This window comes from Rattus rattus, chromosome 1 (assembly GCF_011064425.1).
Source record: "Rattus rattus isolate New Zealand chromosome 1, Rrattus_CSIRO_v1, whole genome shotgun sequence".
Lineage (NCBI taxonomy): Eukaryota > Metazoa > Chordata > Mammalia > Rodentia > Muridae > Rattus > Rattus rattus.
In genome coordinates, this window is record NC_046154.1 from 11,831,176 (window position 1) to 11,850,633 (window position 19,458).

The following is a 19,458-nucleotide window of genomic DNA, read 5'->3' on the forward strand; positions in this document are numbered from 1 at the left end:
GGAGGGTGAGCTCAGCCTGGTCCCCAGGGCTGGCTGAGAGTAAGAGGCCCAGATCACCTCTCTGGGGCCTAGGCCAGCTTCTGCAGGAGCTTCTCTGGCCTTGCCTCACCTGGGCTCCTTCACAGTCAGGTCTAGACTGCGGTCCTGGGAGGCCTCGTGGGGACCCGGGGTGCCAGCACTGTCAGGCTCCTGCTTCACCTGGGCCTGGGGGAACTTGGTGGGGGTGGACTGCTGCCCACTTCCTGCAGGGGAGGGGAAGGGAAGATGGGATCAGAGGGGCTCAGGTTTCCTCAGATCTCACACAGGGACAGAGTCTAGTACCCCCAACTCCTTCACACCCAAAGGAAGGACAGTGGGCAGAACAGGCAGGGGGGCCCCCAGGAGGACTGGCTGCTGGTCAGCGGTTCTTCCCACTGACAAGATCACTTGCGACGCGTACCCCGGTGTGGCAATTCTTCAAGTGATAATTATTACAAAATTATGTCAAAGTTGTCCTGGCTTAGGGCCTCCTGGAGGAGGAGAGCGGGTGGCTGGGGAGGGGGCCTGGGCGGGGACAGGGGACCCTTCATTTCCTCCACCAACTGTCACAGTCGATTTGTGGGGCTGCCGCTTGAGCTTTTATTAAAGACTCTGTTAATGCTGAGGGAAAGTGGCAGATCTGGACTGGGAGCGGCCCCTCCGTAGTCCCTGCCCACTGTTGCCGAGGCGACGGCCCTGTCTGCACTGAGCATGCCTGAGGAGGGCATCTGCTGTGTCAGGGCTATCAAGGCTGACGGGCCAATCAGGGTGTTTCAACCTATGCGACCTCATCCGTCTGTCAAGCTGTCCAGGGCAGAGACTGCAGGCCCTTCCTGGACGCCTGACTGGGTATGAGGGGGAGCTTGGTGGGAAGAGGCCATGGGAGGCTGACGGGGCAGGGCCAAAGGAAGTTGCTGACAGGATGGCGTCCAGTGAGCCTTGGTCCCCATAATCCCCAAGTGACTGAAATATTAATTTGCCCCCAAGGCACTACAGCTTACAGAGAGCTGCTCCACAGACACAAGTGACATTTTATTTAAAATGAAGGGAAACAACTCCCCTCCCCTTTATCTGACCTTCCTTTTGTGGGGGATGAGGGAGAGAGATTTTTCTAGGGTAAAAAAAGTAACTTGACAGTCTGGTAGCAAAGACTTCTGCGGCCCTACCTGCAGGCCCCTGGCTGGAGGAGTGCACTTACAGTAAGGTTCCTCCCACACTCGGAGTGGAAGACAGGGGTTCCAAACAGGGCCACAACTCTCTCATGAACCGAGAGAACTTCTAGCCTTCAGGAATCCACACTACAGTAGCTCCTGTGGTCACCTATCCTAGGTTCCACAGAGAAAGCCCAGCTCCCTTCCCCGACAGGCATCCCAAAGAGGTGGGATCAGAGCCTCATGAGGGTTCAAGGGACCCTTGGTCTTGGCTGGTTCTGAGAAGGTTTTGGATGGGAGCAGAGTGTGAAGGCTGGGCAGCCAGGTTTCAGAGGATGTGGCTAGGAGCAGATCTCTCTCCCTGTCCCACCCACTCCACAGGGTGAGGCTTCTGTCTCTGCCCTCCCGCATCCAGCTCAGCGAGCGGCTAGCAAGCCACTCTGGGCCAAGCACCGGTGGTTTCTGAAGGACCAAAAGGAGCCATGTCCCCGGGGGTGAGCTGAGCTCTTTCCAGGAATCCAAAGAGCACTGATTACCCTCCAAGAAAGAAGGGCAGAGAAAACAGGAAAGAGGAGAAGGAAAACTCCCGAAGAAAAGGGAAGGAGAGAGGAGGCAGGGAAAGGGGGACAAGGGACAAAGCCTGAGAGTCATGCTATACAGGTGCAGATGCAAATACTATTCTCTGGGCTCGCATTTCTCTCTGTGTCAGCTAGACAAGAGCCGAGAGAAGAGGTGGCCTTGGAGGACTCTGCTCAGGGACTCATTGGTGACAGAGCCAGCGAGACCTGGTGCCACTAGGCCACCCAGGTGCTCAGAGACAGAACTACTGACCGGCTCCACATATAGAGAAGGAGCAAATCCCTGGGCGCATGGCTAAAATGAGGGACCGCACCACCACCAAAGGGCAAATCAAGAGGATGGAGACAGAGACCGAGCAGAGAGAAGGAACGGCTAGGAGGGGGGTGCAGGTGTGTGGGCCGGGCAGACACTCTTCCCAGCCTGCCCTGTGTCCTTCAGTCTGAGTACTGGGAGTTGCCAGTTTCCAAGTCTGCTTGCTTACTGGGCAGGGCCCAGCCTGCTCACCTGGGTCAAAGGTGGCAGAGGGCTTGAGGGCGGCCGCAGCCAGTCTAGCCATCATGGGTGAGATGAGGCCTTTGCTCGCAGAGATCCTCTCCATGATGGAGGCAGGGGGCACCGAGAGAGAGGTGGCAGCTGTGGGGGCTGAGTCCCCAGCTCCAGAAGCCATCAGAGCTGGCATGTCAGGGGTCGCCGAGGTTGTGGCCCCAGAGGTCATGGAGCCCAGGAGCCCTGGAGATCCCACAGGCAGTGAGGCGCTCCCACGGCCAGGAAGGAGAGGGAAATAGGGTGTGGTGGTGGGCAGGCCTGAGTTAGAGAGGGCCAAGGCCAGGGGAATGGAACCGGACAGGCCCTGGGGCAGCAGGCCTGCCATCTTGCTATTGGGAGGCTTGGCAGCACTGGGGACAGCCTCGGCAGTGGTGGCAGCAGCCGCAGCGGCCAGGGATGCGGAAGACTGCTGGCTGTTGGGGGAGGCGCTCAGGCTGGAGTTCTTGCTGCTCAGGGCAGAGAAGTCCACAAGGTCGTCGTTGCTGGACTCCTCATGTTCCGTGTCCTTGGTGCCCAGCAGGGAGGCCGGCAGCCCCAGGGCACCGGAGGACCGGATGTGCCGGCGCTCGTGCTTGCGCTTGTGTGAGGTCATCTGGCTGGTGGAGGTGAAGGTGAAGCCGCAGCCGGCGCGGATGCAGTGGAAGTGGTTGGTGGCCTTGCTGTACACGCAGCCCTCGTATTTGCACTCCTCGTATTTGTAGAACTTCTTGAAGCCATCCTTGGCGTAGGCGTCGTCCTTGATGTGGTAGCTTTTGTGCTTCTCGATGTCGCACTTGTTCTTGAAGGTAAACGTGCAGCCGGGGCGCCTGTGTGGGACACGAGGAGACTGACCCCGGGACCCAAGGGAGGCCCCGCTCTGACTGTCCCATGCTCCGGGAGGAAGGGACCCTCAGGGGCAAGACTGAGGCCCAACACCAAGGCAGGGCCACTAAGCAGCCCTGACGTCTGCCCAGCAGAGGCAAAGGCCCTGAGGATCCATGGCCAGGTTCCCTGCTGGTCCCTCTTAGAGCCTCAATGGGCAGTCACTCACCTGCAGTGGAAGTGTGTGGTCTTCTGTCCGTAGAACTGACAGTCGGCCGTGCCGCAGTCCTCGGTGGCCCGGAAGCGCTGGAAGCCGTCATTGATGAGCTGGGTGTTCTTCTTGTGGAAGTTCTCATGGGTCATGACGTCGGAGGTACTCGTGTACACCTTGTTACATCCCACCTGCGCAGGCCGGAACGGCGGTTAAGGGATGCAAGGCTGGCCCTCCTAGGCCAACCGAACCCAGTGTTGCGGTTGGAGCCAGGGCTGTGGGGTTCTGTTGGGGGAAGCTTGGCACCTCTGAACCTCAAACCCCTCCGATTAGCCCAGGCAATGGAGCAAAGAAAACCTCCAGGAGCCCCCACCCTTCCCAGGGAATGACTGCGATCCGTCTGCAGAGTATTGGTCTTCAGACCCGAAATACTGTTGGCCCGGTTGAGGGAGCCACCTTCTAGAGAAGCTAGGTTTGGGGGGGTCCTAGCTGGTGACTCTATCTCTAAAGCCTTAGGATTGGACAGGGGCTGGACCCTAGAGGTCACCTTTAGCTCCAGGACTTCCTTAGCAGATGGCTGCTGGGCATGGTGCCCTCCCACCCACTACAGATGGGCCAGGCAGGCAACGTTGCCATATTGAGTAAAAAGCAGTGGCCCTGAGCGCCCTCGAAGGCTGGGCTGTACCAGTGTCTGCACCATCTCAGGCCCAGAGAGCAGGGGCCCCCCTCTCCTCACACCAGGCTGTTTCAGAGAGGCCATAACAATCTCTGACAAACACGGGGGAGGTGTACGGCTGCTATTTGCAACCCAAAGTTGCCCCTCCTGAGCTTGACACCTTGAAAAAGCCCAGACTCGGTGTGGCATTAAAACAAAGAATTAAACAAAAACCTCTGCGGGAATCATTTGCAACTGCTGCTCTTGGTGTTAAAGCCCGAAAAATGTCGGTCTATATAAACAGCTCGCTGAATATCCCCCCACACCAAGTATGGCAACAGGGAAGGCCCCACCCCGGCCACCAGACACTGCCGACACCCGAGCTTCTGGGGTTCTACCTGCCAACCAGCCCTATCCTGGATCAGGAGAAGAGGAGGGTCCCGGCCCATCAGGCCCCTGACTCCTGGGACAGCTCTCCTCCTGGGGTAGAGGGCTGGGGGAAGGTTCTAGAACCCTCCGGCTGCTGGCACAGCAGGCACCTGCATGCAGTGGTAGTGGGTGCTCTTCCCATTGAGGTGGCAGCCGTGGTAGTAGACGCTGCAATCGTCCAGCGGGCTGAAGCGCATGAAGCCGTGCTGCAGGGAGTTGTCTCGCTTCTTGTGCATGTTGTAATGTCGGATCACGTCCTGCTTGCTTGTGAACCTCTGCCAGAAAAGAGCACCAAGTTGGCAGAAGCCCGTGCCCCGGGTCCATGTGCCAAGAGTGCTTGGACCAGGGCTGGCCCCAAGTCCCTCAGGTCACCCTATAAATAACCCTGCTTAGGGTCAAGACAGCCTAGACGGCCCAGCCAGTTCCCGGCACGCTGGCCCTTGGTAGGAATGATTCCAAAGACTTAGAAACCACAGTTCCTGCCCTGACCTCTCCCGAGGTTCCCAACATCCAGGAGCACAGAAGACGCCTTGGGCCAGCCGTGAAGACCAGGGCTCTGATGGGTGAGAACACATTCTACCTAGAACTCTGTACAGGCTGAGCAGGAAAGACAGAGGAAGCCGATCTGAGACGGCCTGCGCCTGCGCCCGCGCCTGCGCAGATGGTCTGTGCTCTCTCTTCACCAGCTCTGCGCTTGCCATGTGATCTCGGTTGGACTCCCGGTGAAGGGGTGCTGGGATCTGCACCACTGAGACATCAATGGCTGCTGCAGACCCCATTGGTTGCTTGTTTAACAGGAGCCTGGGGATGCACACGGAGTCTGCACTCTCTACTTGTCTATGTCAATGTCAGGTGGCTAGTAGAGGGCCCCCAGCCCCCACCTACTTCCAGCACAAGCCCGTGCTGGCTGGTGAGTGCAGGATGGCCCATACCTGGTAGTTGCACTCTGGGTCCAGACAGTGATAGTGCTCGCGGTACTGGTAGGCGCAATGGATGTGGCCGCAGTGCTGACTTCCTGAGAACCTGAAGACAGAAGTGGGAGGGTCAGACCCATCTCGTTCAGGGATGCCAGTCCCTGAAAGGACTCTTCTAGAACCCAGGCCTGAACAACTCCTTCTGCCTGGGCCCCAAAGATGTACTTCCGGGGTTAAGTGGGCCTGGGTGGAAATATGGGGTTACAAGGATGAAAAAGGCAGAGGCTGGGAAGCCAGAGTGAGTAACTGAACCTGTCAGGGAGCCCAGGCCTGCCGAGCTGCCTGGCTGCCACACTTGCCTGGAAGGCAGTGCCAGGCGGGGCAGAGGTCAGGACTCAGGTGGGAGAAAAGCAGCTGGGACAGGCCACAGCATCAAGTCAGCAAGAGACAGACCAGACAGGAGACCTATAGCCTCACACAACCCAAAGGCCTTTTTAGCAGGTAATGACCTTACCACCCCCAACCCGCACTACACTGGCAGCTCAGCCCAGGAGGGGCCACTGGCTACGCCAATCCCGGGGTTTTGTGGAAAGGAGTTAAAGGCTCTCTCTGTGTTCTGGGCTTTTCCTGACACTTGAAACAGTCCAGAGTTATGAATTTTTAAAGCACAGCATCTGTTTGGCTTCCCGCGGCAGGGAGCTCACTTTCCAGCCAAGTGCACGGCCAAGAGCCCTGTGCTGCCACCGGCCACTGAATGGCCTCTCTCTGGGCCTAGGCTTGCTAGGGCGTGACTCTCACAGCCTTGGTGATGGCCAGACAGGGCCAGCCACTCTGGGGAAAGCCATCCACGACAGCCCTGGGGAGGCACTTCACTCAGCCAGACTGTTCCCTTCTGTGGATGACGCACTGTTTGGAGATGGGGGTGGGGACAAGCCCCGCTGTATGGGGAAAGCCACTGGCAATCAGTATTTCAATGGAAGCTGCCAAAAGGGCCATCTGCTGAGGCACTAACGTAGTGATAACAGTAAAGAGAAGACAGAAGGTGAGGAAGAACACTGAAGACCACGGCAAGGCAGATGCCACCAGGGCGTGACCCTGCCACATGTCCCTCGGGAGGCTCAATTTGGGGAATGTGCGGACCTTCATCTGCCAATCCTGCTTCCTTCGGGATGGATCTCAAGGCTGGCTTCATCAGGGTCTTCCCCTGGGATCCCAGTAGGCCACAGCAGGAGACTACAGCTGTCCACTTCCCTCAACCCTAACAGCTCTCCTGTGCTCTGTACTCTATCCAAGGTGCCACGTGAGGGCAGGACCCAGGTCAGCTGCAGAGGGGGCCCGTGTACTCACCTGCGGCAGGCCTAATACGGAGCCCTTTCCCTATGTTTTGAGCATACTTATAAGTTGCCTAAGGACTGTGTTGCCCACACCACCCCAAAGAGGAGGGTCTGAGATAGACACAGGAGCAGCCTCTCTAGGGGAGATTAGAGACACAGAGAGAGGAGATGTAGAGAAAGCAGCCCCTTAGCCCTGGGGATGAACTAACACACAGGTGACTTCACAGTCCGTGGGCACGCCTGGCTCCCCCGCCCCCTCTGTCCACAGGCCCCTCCCCAAGGGCCTACCTGGCAATATATTTCTGGTATATGTTTACATCTTCGGTGACAGCTGGTTTATCTGTGGGCAATCCGTTCCTGGTAAGACACACAGGACACAGCCGATTAGCGGATGGGGGCAGCCTCAGGCCCCAGGAGCATCTGATGGGCAGCTTCCAGCCCCGGGGCCATGGCTCCTCTCTCCTGGGTCCCCTATCATTCTGAGGCACTCAGGGTGGTACTAAAAGAGTTTGTTGGCGGAAGCCCAGAGGAGCTCAGTTAGCCCATCTCTGACAGGAGTGTGCTACCCTGAGCAGGGAGGGCCGGAGGCCCAGTCAGGCTTACAGTTAACCTGGGAAAAAGCCAGGGCCTGGAGCCCCCAGCATGCAATGCAGATAAGTGAGGCGATGGCTGAAGAGAAAGGAACACTAGGCAAACCAGAGAAGAGAGACAGGACAGGAAGGCGGCAGTGGACACACGTGTAGGGTGTGGGCACTCACTCCCACCCTCATACCAAAGGGCATCAACTGGATCTGTCTGGTGTGCAGCCTTTAGGACCTGTAGGCCCCACCCTGCTGTAGCAGAGAGGAGGGTTTGAGGGATGGGTGTCATTTGCCCTCATAAGACCCACTGTGTTATCATCCAGGACATTCCTCTGTTCCTGGGTTAGGTTCACGGGAGGTACCCCCACCTAACTTCCCTTCTTCTCCCTGCATCTTCAATGAACCAGTAGCCAAGGCTACCACCTGGACCCCAGCCTACATCTCCACCCCAGAGGGAGTTCCTCCTTCCAACCCCAGCCTTTGTGCCAGCAGGTGTAGGGCACAGGTCAGGGCGACAGAGGTTAGTAAAGGAGGGATGCACAGGGGCGAGTGACCATGTGAGGGTACGTGGGAGATGTGCCACAGGCAGGTCTCAGAGCAGCGCAAGGGCACTGAATGAGGGCACAGGAGCAGTTATGCATGTGTGTGTGTGTGTGCTCATGTGCATGTAAGCACATGCGTGCCAGCCCGAATTGCACAAGTGGCTGTGCCCGACACGGTAAGCTTTGCAGGTAAGGAGGTAGGCCCCCTTATCCGGCCTGGCCCTGGGGTTTGTGGTGGAGAGGGTATGGGGAGCTCCTTACTTGACAGTGGAGACAGTTCCTGTGGTGATGGAGTCTGTTTTGGAAAAGGTTGACTTCAGGTACTCGGGAGTGTTGAAGGACAGGGAGGCAGGTGGCTCGGGTCCTGGCCCAGGGGCGCTGGGAGCACTGGGCACATTGGTGAGGGGTGTAGGAACCAGGCTGGGGGCCGGTGGAATCTTGGTAGTGCCCGGCTTCTGGATGCCCCGAACGTCGTACTTGGAGGGGCGCCCCACCTTGCCTGTCTTGAAGGCAATGGCCCCGCCCATGTCAGGGCTACCTTCCCCGGGTTTGAAGAGGTGCAGGTACTTGACGTTCTCCAGGTCGTACTTGGATGGCTTCTTGTAAGTGCTTCCATTCTGGGGCCGCAGGCTCTCGCCCGTCTTCAGCTTGTGGATGAAGAAGTCATACTTAGAAGCACGGGCTACCAGGTTCTGCATCTGGACGCTGCTGTGGGACGGCAGTGGCAAGATGGTGGCCTTGGTCTCCAGGTGGGCAGTGTTGCTGGGTAGCCGTAGGCTGGGCAAGGGGCCCACCACCTCCTTGCCCGCGCGGTCCTCAGCCTTGCTGCCATGGGCTGGCCAGGGAAGTTGCTCGCCAGCCTTGAGTTTCCGAATGTATTCCTCGTATTTGGAGAAGCGCGCCCGCTTGCTGAGGGTGTCCTCAGCAATGGAAGAGGTGGCCACCTCAGGGGTGGAGCCTGCATGCAGCTTCTCAAAGCTGATCTTTCTGGCCAGCTCATCCCTGGTGTTCTGGTCGTCGTAGCCAAACATGCCGAGGAACTCGGTCATGGTGGAAGCAGCGTAGTCCCTCAGAGAGGAGGCTTCTCCTAGAGGGGGGGAAGGGGTGCGTCATTCCTGGGAGGGAGCAGGGGAGAAAGAGGAGAAGCCCCTCTACCTTGAGCCCCCACCCATGGAGGGAGGGGACCGGCACGGGGAGGGGTGGAGCAGGACATGATCTATGGACATTTGGCTCACTTGTTAGGTTTTACGACTCTTAAATTAATTTGTTTTAAAAAAAAGTAATTAATACTGGGGTAAAATAAAACGAGTTCATCAATGCCAGGAAAATCAATTTCCTAAATGTTCTGGCCGATGGCTTTTCAGTACATTAAACAAAGTTTCATAAATGTCTCCACTCTCTCGCCTTGGCCTAACATGACAGAGAAACCATTTTACTGGAAGTAAAGGCGAGATCCCAACCTGCTTCCTGAGGTAGGGGCAGTGGTCATGAGGAACAGAACAGGTATGGGTGGGGACCACTACAGTCGGGCGGGACCTCAAAGTAAAGAAAGCCACCGTTTGAGTCTGGGGTCGGCCTGACTGAAGGGTCATGCCTATGTCACATGGACCCCCTGGGCAGATGAGGCCTCAGGATCTGACCTCCTGCCCAACCTCCTCAAATAACTTTCCCCAATAACAGAGCGGAGTTGAGGCTGGGCCTAGGTCAATGCGCCTACTCAGACTCCATCAGCGCCCACCACCGCTGCTCCGGCCAGGGTTTCTATCACGGGCAAGTCCTTCAACACCCGGGTCACCTTGCAGCTCCCTCTGCTCACACAGAAGGGTAGTTCACCTGGGACCGTAAGGATCCAGCCCTGCTTTCCCCCATGAGGACACACACACATATTCACATACAGCATGCATACTTTCCTATTCACATACTCTCACAGACCACGCTCATATGCATTCCATAGCAATGTGCCCACATTAATACACACACTAAATGCATACCCCTAGATACTGTCCCCACGTCTATGGATACACACATACGCAACCCCCCACGTCCCATGCCCAGTGCCCCAGGACATGCCTCAGCAGGGCGGGAGGAAGTGAGCCCCTCATGTTGCCTCTTCCACACACAGTGGGTCAGCACGGCAGATGGACAGTGCCCAGCACATACAAGCTCATCTGTTTCTCCACCACACCCCTGCTGTACACCTCTGGAGGGCTAGTCCCAGCATCCAGGTCAGGTACACAGACAGGTGAGACAGAACAGCCCAGAGACGTCCATACCTTACCTACTCCCATCCCCCTCCGTCTGAGGCCACTCAACACAACCAGACTCTTAAGGTAGAGGCCCTAAGAGCATGGGCAGAGGGGACTCCTGACTGCCCCCAATCCTGCCAGTCTCAGAACATACCAGAAGAGGACCTGATAGAGCAGTGTACCCTAGCAGGAGAGAGAGAGAGCCCAGCAGGATGTGGAAGGAGGGGCTCTGAGCCATCGTTAGGTGGGGGGAGGGAGTGTAGGACCCCACTAGACACGGAAGAGGACAGTCAGACATCCCTCTGACACCCTGAGTGGTTCAAGGAGCTCACGGACAGTTGCTTTGGCAAGCCGATGGACCATCACAAGCCCGACCCACTGACACACAGGTTGGGGGCTGGCCTGGGAGTGGGCTCTGATTGCTGGATGAAGTGGTTCAGGGACCGGGGAAAAGGGCTAAAAATAGCAGGAGGCAGCTGAGGCCTCACTATATATGGCAGAGAAACAGAAGGCTCTGAAGGGCAGGCAGCATCAAACAGGGAGGGGACCAGCGGGGGTCCCGCAGACAGCCAGAGTCCCGGGGAGCCAGACCCATAGTGGGCAGATGGGGCTGGCACCAGGGACCCAGTGCCCAGGGCTGACGGGGCCAGGCCAGAGGCTCAGGGTGGCAGCCACAATAGCCCATGCCCTGCTCCTGCCTTCACAGCTCCCAACTCCTGGGAGGAGGGAAAGAAGAACTGAGGAGAGACTCCCCAACTGCCCTGGCCACTGTGGAGCTGGGTGTGGGGTGAGGGCATTTGTTGAGAGGACAGCAGCCCTTGCCGCGGATCCCTCCCCTGTCCTCCGGCCCAGCGCAATCACCTTGTGTCTGGCAATAGCAAGGGCTTTTCCTATCAGAGGAAACTGAAGGTCACACTTCTCCTCATTGATCTTGCAATGTTTGTTAATTACTCTGTCACTGATGTGGCGAGGGATAATTAAACAGCTCTGTTTATATCTTATATGCATAATTATGTGGCTGCGCAGGGCTCCCCGCACAGGGAGGAGATGCGCCCCTCGCTGCAGGGGGAAGGGGACAGGGGAGCAGGCAGGGGAGGACTCCAGGAATAAGCCTAGGAAGGAGACTCAGGACTAGAGCGGAGGCCCCAAGCCCCAGGGCTCCAGCTCAAGGGGAGACCCCTCTCCTGTCTGAAATGCCACGCCAGCCCTCCCCTGAAGTAGCAACGGGGAAGGCTGCTGTGTGCTAAGGACAAGGAGACACTGATGAAGCCAGGCCTCTGCCGCCTTGTGGGAAACAGGTCAACCAGAGGAGCATGTCTGGGGCAGCTGCGTGTTACGCGGGGATCTGCTGGCTGGGCTGAGCCAGGCTTGTGGCTCTGAGAGGTCCTGTTTCCCAGGGCAGGTTGGACCACAGGGAAGGAGACAGGGTGGTGTAGGGGCACAACGTCCTATCCAGATGTCTCAGTTAAGTCACCAAGAGAGGACTTAGAGATGAGAACTCACACCGTTCATGTCCCCATACCACGGCCAGGCCCCGTGGCCCCAACACTCATCCCTGTGCAGTTGCCCATAGAGGGCCTCCCTCCTCCCGTCTGCCCATTCATCTGTCCAGCCTATCTGTGGACATGCACCCCTGACCCCCACCCTCTCAAAGCCTCAATGCGAGCAGCTCCCCAAGGCCCTGCTCAGACTCAGGAAGCTACCAGTATTGTCCTGCTCCCCCGCTCCCCCAAACCCCATCTCTCCAATCTTGCTGGGTTGGATGAGGTACCAGTGTTTGGAGGGAGAAAAAAAAAAGAGGAATTCCCTGGACTTCCAGCCTTTGCCTGCTGTGCCTGTGCAGGGAGCTGGGCCCCGTGGCAGCCTTCATTCCCCCTCCCCCAACGGCCAGACACACACCTGAAGCTTGCTTGGCACTGGGGCCGCTGTCATCTTTTGAAGCTGTACCATCTGAGTCCTTCTCCTCCAGGATACTGTTATCTTTTGAGGGCTCTTCTGCATGGTCTTCTTCATCACTGCAGCCCTGCGGCTGGACCATGTAGACGCCCTCTGGGGGCAGCTCCGAGCCCTCGCGGACAATGCGCCCCAACACTGGCGTGGGTGCGGGCTCCTCACAGTACTCTCCGTTGACCCACTTCTCGATCACTGCCCGCCTCTTGTCTTCCTCACTTCGGGGAGCCCGGGTCGCCGCAGACTCGGGGCCACTGCGCTCTCTGTCCCGGGGACGCAGTGGGCTGCCTTCGGCTTGGGAGCCAGCCTCTGCTCCCTTCTCCACGACCACCTGCCGGCTTAGCTTGGCACAGATGGCGTTGAGCTTCAGGCCGCCTTTGCGCTTGGCTGCCATTGGAGGCTTGCCTGCAGGTGGGTCGGTGCACCGGGTGCTTTCAGCTGCAGGGGTGGAGGGGGACACGGAGGTGAGAGACCTACATTCCAAGCAAGCCGCCCCCAAGTAGCTCTCCACCACCCCTGGATTGACCACAGTTCTGTCAAATTGCCCTGAGACACCCCCCCCCACATGTGCTCATCTCCCTTCTGTATTAGCCTGGGTGCCGCAGGCTGGACTCAGAGCTGTTGCTCTACCTCAGGCTGGTTCAGCACCTGACATGAGCTAGGTGGTTCGTGATCCAGGAATGAATGACTCTTCGAGCGAGACAAGAATTTCCTAGGCTCGCCTGGCCTGAAATAGCCCCCTCTGTGGGGTGAAATGTCCGTTAACACAGGAGGTGAAGGCACAGGCAGGGAAGGTAAGGTTGACAAGTGGCGACGCTGCCTCGTTGTCAGCCTGGCTCTACTTCTGAATGTCCCACCTCACCACAGGTCCCTGGGGAAGAGTCAGCCGCAGCCAGCTTCCAGCCTGTGCCAACCTCCTGCCTCGCAGACCCAGCAGCTCTTGGCTGGCACCATTCCCACCTGAGCACCTTGTTCTCTGGCAGCTCTTCCGCCAGGCTGGGTCTCTGGCTCTGTCCCCTACCCCGAGTTCCTACTTCTGCTCTTCGCCCTGGCCCCTGGGGACCTCTCTAAGGCCTCTGCACCCCAGTCTTCCCCGCTTTCCGAATCCCTACCCCCACATGAAGTCTGACTGTTTCCCATTGCTGTTTCCTTCCCACAGACCTCAGTCAGGGCTACCCTAACACAGAGTTCCTACTTCCTAAACCAGAGGACCCTCAGTGGGGACAAGTTGGTACCAGTTGAAGCTACAGATCCTGTGCTTAATCTCTGGAGACAGCCACCGAGCAGCCGGAAGCCACCACACACACACACACACACACACACACACACACACACACACACACACACACACACACACACACACACACACACACACATCCTCTGATCTCTTTAGTCTGCCTAGAGTTTCAGGGGCACACTGGCCAGGAAGACACACATACACATTGTACCCCATACAGCAATCGGTCAGCTGTCAAGCCATCCATTTAGTGAGGTCCTACTGTGTGCCAGATCTTGTAGTATGGCCGTATGGAAGGTCTTTGCCCACAATACCTTTCCACATAGGGACAACCCCCCCCCCCAATCCATCTACTTTCTACAGCTCTTTCCAGAGAAATTGGCTTGCCCCATATAGGACAGGCTACACAAGGGGCTCTGCTCAGGGGCTGTGAGCCACAGTGGCAAAACACCATGGAAACACATATCCCGAGAGCCCACCTGTGGCCACAGAGGCCTCCTGCTACACAAAGATAATTGTTTTGACTCATAGGTGCAGATTGGCCACTCTTTCAAATATGCAATGCTCAGGGGCCCCAGATCCTTGCCTTGTCACAAGCAGCTGATATGTTAGGCTCTTCCTGGCCCAGAAGGGACTGAGGGACTGGGGGATGCCAGCCTAGTCTGCTGCTACAGAAAGGTCTGCTCAGACTTGTTCCCAGAGGTCACGGTTTTAGGACCTTTGTCCCTGACCAAGCTGATGCCCACTTTAGTCACATCTGTCCACAGTGCCAGTCTGTGCTGTCCGACACAAATCCCTGAGCTCCCACGTGTGATCCATCTTGAAACTCAGTGATAGGGCTGACGGTCACACCCCACCCCACCGACCCTCTGGGGTGTGGGACCATTGGGCAGGCTCTATGATACTGCGTGACTTCCAGCGGGGTAGCAGGCCTCACCTGGGCTCCTCTGCCCCTGTCTTAGATGGGAAAGAGGCAGGCAGGAGTGGAGGAGCCTGCACTATTTTTACCAGAAGGTAAGCAGCCAAGTGTGTATGGCAGACGGCAAATGAATCTATAAATATTTATCCCGAGGAAGAGGGAATCACAAGCTCTCAGGGTCGCACTTGCTGCTGGTAGCACCCCCCCTCTGGTCCCCACCCATCCTGGAGCCTCCCTGAACTTCGGCCCACCCGACACAACCCACCCTCTCTCCATCTCGGCTTCATGCCGAGTCTCTGCCTGGGCCCCCACCAGCTGCGATGCAGCTGTGCACCCAGGGCCCACCCCCTGCCCCAGGCCCCTTTGCTCTAGCCAACTCCCTCTACACCTGCCCTCCAGCTGCTGCTCTGCCCCAGACCACCTGCTTTCCAGATGTTGCCCTCCTCCTGACTCTACTGATGGTCCCATGGGTGGAGGTGGAGAAGTAGGAGGTGTCTGAGCCCAGGACACAGGGACAGAGAGGCACATGCAAAAGCCAGGCTTATGATCGGTCCTAAGTGCCTGTGCGTGCGTGTGAGCCTGGGGTGGCAGGAGGGGCTTATGCATGAGGTCCAGAGCTGGGCTGCTTGCTTGCCTTCCGGTCCCCATGAACCTTCAACCAGCCCCTTCATTAAAGCTTTGGGACCTACAGATTAATGCAACCCCCCACAATCCCCCCCCCCACTGATCTGACCCCAGACTCCTGTCCATGTAAACATTCCTCTGACTTTCTTCCCTAAAATATAAACGCCATGGCCAGGCCTCAATGGAAGGAAGCCATCCGTCCCCGGCCCTGTCACCGCCCCTTTCATCTCCTTCCCGCCACCAGCCTGCCCGCTGCTCTATTTACACTAGACATTTCCTCTGGGAACAATAGTGCCCAGGAGGTAAGCTTGGGATTGAGGGTGGGAAGCACGGGGGGCTCCTGTCTGCTCACCCAAAGACAGGCAGACTCAGGGGTGATGGTGAAGGAGAGGGGAGCTGAGGAGGACCTGGAAGTGTGTATTCCATTCCTGGGAGCCTGTTTCTGACCCCAGCGGCTCCCCACCAGCAGGGTAAACACGAGGAAGTATATGGTATAGGATAGAGTCCTGAGCACATGGTCTGGCTCTGCCCATGGTGAGCTCCGAGCTAGAGCCAGATGTCTCCCTTGAGAAGCATGGCAGAAGTGCAAGGTGAGGTCTGTCTGTGCCAACAGGGCCTGGGAAGCAAGTGCTGGAAATGGTGCTGAGAGGGGCAACAGGCGGCTGTGATGTCACATCTCAAGCAAGATGCTAAGACTGGGACCGCTCATTTGACCCAGGAAAGCAGGAGGCCAAGGACAGACAGGGGGCCTGAGGCTGTCCCTTCCGGCCTCCTCTTCAGCCCACCTCTTTGAGTCCCAATTCTCCCTATGAGGCTTGAAACTCAATAAGCCCCCAGCGGGCATCCGAGCGAAAAGCAGAGTCTGGTATAGGGAGGCAGGACGGCCCACGGTTCCAGCAGGAGCTCACTGAAAGCTCTTATGGACCACTGAGCAGACACCATGATAATCCCATTTGTCAGAGAAGGAAGCTGATCCTGGAGCCGCAGACCTCCCAGAGCATGGGGACACTCTGATGAGAGCCACTGAAGCTGGGCTTCTCGACAGGAGTTTCTTTCGCCCCCTTTCGTCCCCTATCCCATTTCCTCTTCCACCTCACTTCCTGTTCCCATAACTCGGAGCCCCCTAAAGTGTTAACTGCGATGGATAAAATGGTGCAGCAGATTGCTACAATAAATAATTTACTGATATTTATAAATATTCAAATCAGCCAGCTTCAGAAATCGAATGAAGAGAGAGCCTCGGGAGAAGGGCCCGATATGGCATGAATCTCTTGACTCCCTCTGAAGGCTGAGGAGGCCAGAGCTCCTGCCAGCTTTGGTGAGAAAGGGGGGCTCAGAGGGCCGCACCTGGGCCCGTGTCCCCCTAGCTTCCCTGACCACAAAGTAAAGACCAGGGTAGCTAGAGGAGCTGCTCCCTCCTCACTTGGTCCAGCCAGACCCTCTCTCGAAGACGGCCTGAGCACCACAGGAGAGTCTGGATGCCCACTGCCTCCTAGCCCTGGGTCTCAGAGTGGCTGATCCTGCTGGAGTGGGGGCAGTCCCGTGGGGCTGGGTAGGCCTGGCAGCCCCCTGCCTCCACCCCCATGAGTAATGTATTTCGTGGCCAGGCTGCCTGTCAGCCACCGGGCTCCAGTGCTTTATGGTCTCTGCTTGGTGGCTCTGAACTCCCTGGTAGGAAATAAAGTTCTCCCTGCGCGTCCCTTCTAAACATTTCACTCAGTGGAAACGGTGTTTAAGAAAAATGAGGACATATTTCTTCCTAAGGATGCAGTATCCCCTTTGGGCGGCCTAACGCCCGCTGTATATCAGGAGGTTGGGAGGCAGGGGCCAGCAGCTGGTCCCCTGGGGTTGGGGGGGTACGTGGGGCCTTTCCTGCCTTTGGCCAGAAGCTCCAGGGCCATGGGCACTGCTGGGTCACGCCCGGTGACTTTCCTAGCTCACAGTGTCATATAGTCAGTCACCCCCCACCCCCAGCAGCACTTCGCCTCTGCAGGGGACTATGCCTGGGCACATACCTTGGTGATCCCCTCCTATCCCACTCTGTCACTTGTCCTGTCCCCATCTCCAGATGCACAGAAGCGGTGAGCCTGTAATTGCTTTCTGTCACCCAGTCAGCACTAGAGCACAACTCCCACCAGGCTCAGATGTCCAAGGCCACAGGCTTAAACCGTACCCACGCCTCCCACGGCCTTCCAACCAGCTGTCCCCGGGTCTGGGAGGTGGCGTGCTGTTGGGGTTTCTACCTTGGCTACTCTCGAGGGGCTTAGACCTCACAGACTACAAGCCCCGATTCAATAGCATCTTGCCTTTGTCTCAACACCACTTCAGGGCGCTGCCTACAGGCCAGCACCTGGACTGGAACAGGGAGGCTACGTTGTGAAAATAAGACAGGGGTTGGTTTCCTGCACCATCCCGGCTCCTCCACAGTGGCTTGCTCAGTACAGATGTGGGGACGAGACCTATCACTGTGGCAAGAATCACAGCTGTCACACGAAAGCGTGTAAGCGAAGAAGGGGCACTGGACAGGGACCCCCTCATTTCCTTCCTCTCCCACTGCTCAGCCTGTCCCCACAGGAACAGTTGCCTCCTCTAGCCCTCCTAACCAGGAACTGTACCCTAGCACAGGGATGTCCCTTCTTGGGCCTGATCCTAACCTTGGCTGGGAGCACAAGGGCTTCTGAGTGTTCGTGGGAGGAAGGCATGGTTGTTGCTGCTACCCTAGGGTTCTTGGCCCTCAACAGATCCAAGCTGGGGCATGGGCGGGGTTTGGACACCGGGCCCTAGCCTGCCCCCTTTGTTTATTTATTTATTATGGGGTTTTTTTTTTTCTTTTAGTTCAGTTAAAAGGTTTACTATCCAGACGCGTCTAAGTGGCCTCACTTAGCGTAAGTAACTCTATAAATCAGGGGAACTGTTAGCATCCACCGCACGGGCTGGCTATCAATCTCCCCCAGGTCACAGCCAAACAGGAAGGGGAGAGAAAAGAGAGTTACCACCCAGGGGAGATTTAAAACACACAGTGAGCAAACACACACTTGTGTCTGGCTATTTGTGTGCATGGCTGTACACACCACAGACACACACAGATACACACATACACAAAACACGTGTATGTATGTATGTGTGTGTAGCATGGCCACACACACACACACACACACACACACACACACAGATACATAAAACACATGTGCATATGTATATGTGTGAGGTATGGCTGCACACACACACATACACAAAACATATGTTCACATGTGTATGTGTGCCTGTCTCTGCGGTTGTGTATTTACGTTATGTGCGTGTGTGGGCCCACGGACTGGCCCAGGCTCTGAAAGTGCTCTAAGGTCATGGTAACAGAACGCAAGCACAGTTCCTGAGGGGAGACAGTGTGAAGAGACGCCAGGCCCTCCCGGGGATGGTTTCTTAGTCCCTGAACTACCCTGCTGCAGGGGAGTGGCTCTGGAGGGCCGTAGAAAGGATCGAGTTGGTCCCTTTCCTCTCTGTGGCCCTCGGGTCTTCCTTCAAACAGGATGAAACTGAGCTCAGGGCAGGCACTTGCAAGAGGGGGCAGAGCCAGAGAGAAGGCTGCGTGGTCCTCACGTGCTCATTTGGGTTCTTACCCACTGAGTCCCGGCCCTGGGCTCCAGAAGGAAAGATTCACCTAAGTGAATGGTGCTGTGCAGAGTCGGAATAGGAGACTCCGTAGGGCGGCCTTCTGGGAGCAGCTGCAGCTTGCCCCACCCTCTCACCCAGTAGGTACGGTTGGGCTTCCGAAAGCCTGGACACAGATAGGCTGCCATCCGTCCTGAGTGAGGCCCCAGACGGAAAAGGCACAACTAGCTGAACCGTACCGGAAACTGGAGCAGGGTGGCAGCTCTGAGTATCCTCTATGGTTGGGAAACAGGCGTCCTAAGGGGGAGACCTGCTGGGCCCGCCTCCCCTCCCTGCAGATCCCAGGCCTCCCTGGCTCACCCGCCTGCCTCCTGCCCGCTGCATCTCTCCATGAACTCTATTTCTCTTTCCTCTCTGAAAACAACTGAGCTGTAAATACTGTTTAACCTTCTCCCCCCCCTCCCCACCACCACCCCCTCCCCTCTGCACTATAAAAACACAAATATGCCATAACTCAGCCGGCCTGGCCGCCCAGCCTCCAACATGCCCTGCGCCCGGGCCTCTCAGGAAGGTCATTACAAACGACTTTCCGATTCACTGCTCCTGAAATAATTTTGTGTATTAAAACCTGAATCTGCACTTTCTGGGGCCGAAAGCTTCGCTTAATTATGGCGGGTGTCCTTGGGACGGACAGTGATCCTTCACTCGCCCGCGCTCCAGCCCTCCGCCCGCCAGCCCGCCCCCCTCCCCGGGCCCAATCTGTTTTCAAAGTGTGTCTGTCCTTTATTAAATTGTTTTCTTTTCCACATTATCAGTTGCCATGGAGACCTCATCTCTCGGATTATTTGAATTTCATTATATCTATTGATTTGGGAGCATTTCATCTTTTTTATTGTTTTTCTGTCAATTTTCAAAACGAATAACCATCTAATTTGCGTCAGCGCTGATTATGTTTGTCCCTCAATAGAGGTCGGCAGCTGCGCTGGGGAAACAAATCAATGAAAAACCATCATAAAACTCCCCACTCCGGTCTCCAGGATGTGTGGGTGACATTCCACGCCTGCGAGAGACACACTCATCAGCTCCAACTTCAGCGACGGTGGCGGCAGGCC

The 19,458-nt window shown here is 57.0% G+C and overlaps 1 protein-coding gene across 1 annotated transcript in view; it reads right to left on the reverse strand.

The window, feature by feature from the left end:
- The window catches only part of Casz1 (castor zinc finger 1), a 51,546-nt gene that overhangs the window by 11,785 nt on the left and 20,303 nt on the right, over positions 1-19,458 (reverse strand). Inside the window, exons 3-10 of the mRNA XM_032894574.1 lie at positions 11,907-12,395; positions 8,023-8,848; positions 6,927-6,995; positions 5,323-5,413; positions 4,501-4,665; positions 3,325-3,497; positions 2,253-3,100; positions 110-242 (exon numbers count right to left, since the gene is read on the reverse strand). Of these exons, the coding sequence (XP_032750465.1) occupies positions 110-242; positions 2,253-3,100; positions 3,325-3,497; positions 4,501-4,665; positions 5,323-5,413; positions 6,927-6,995; positions 8,023-8,848; positions 11,907-12,395 (2,794 nt within the window). The remainder of the gene's footprint in view (positions 1-109; positions 243-2,252; positions 3,101-3,324; positions 3,498-4,500; positions 4,666-5,322; positions 5,414-6,926; positions 6,996-8,022; positions 8,849-11,906; positions 12,396-19,458) is intronic.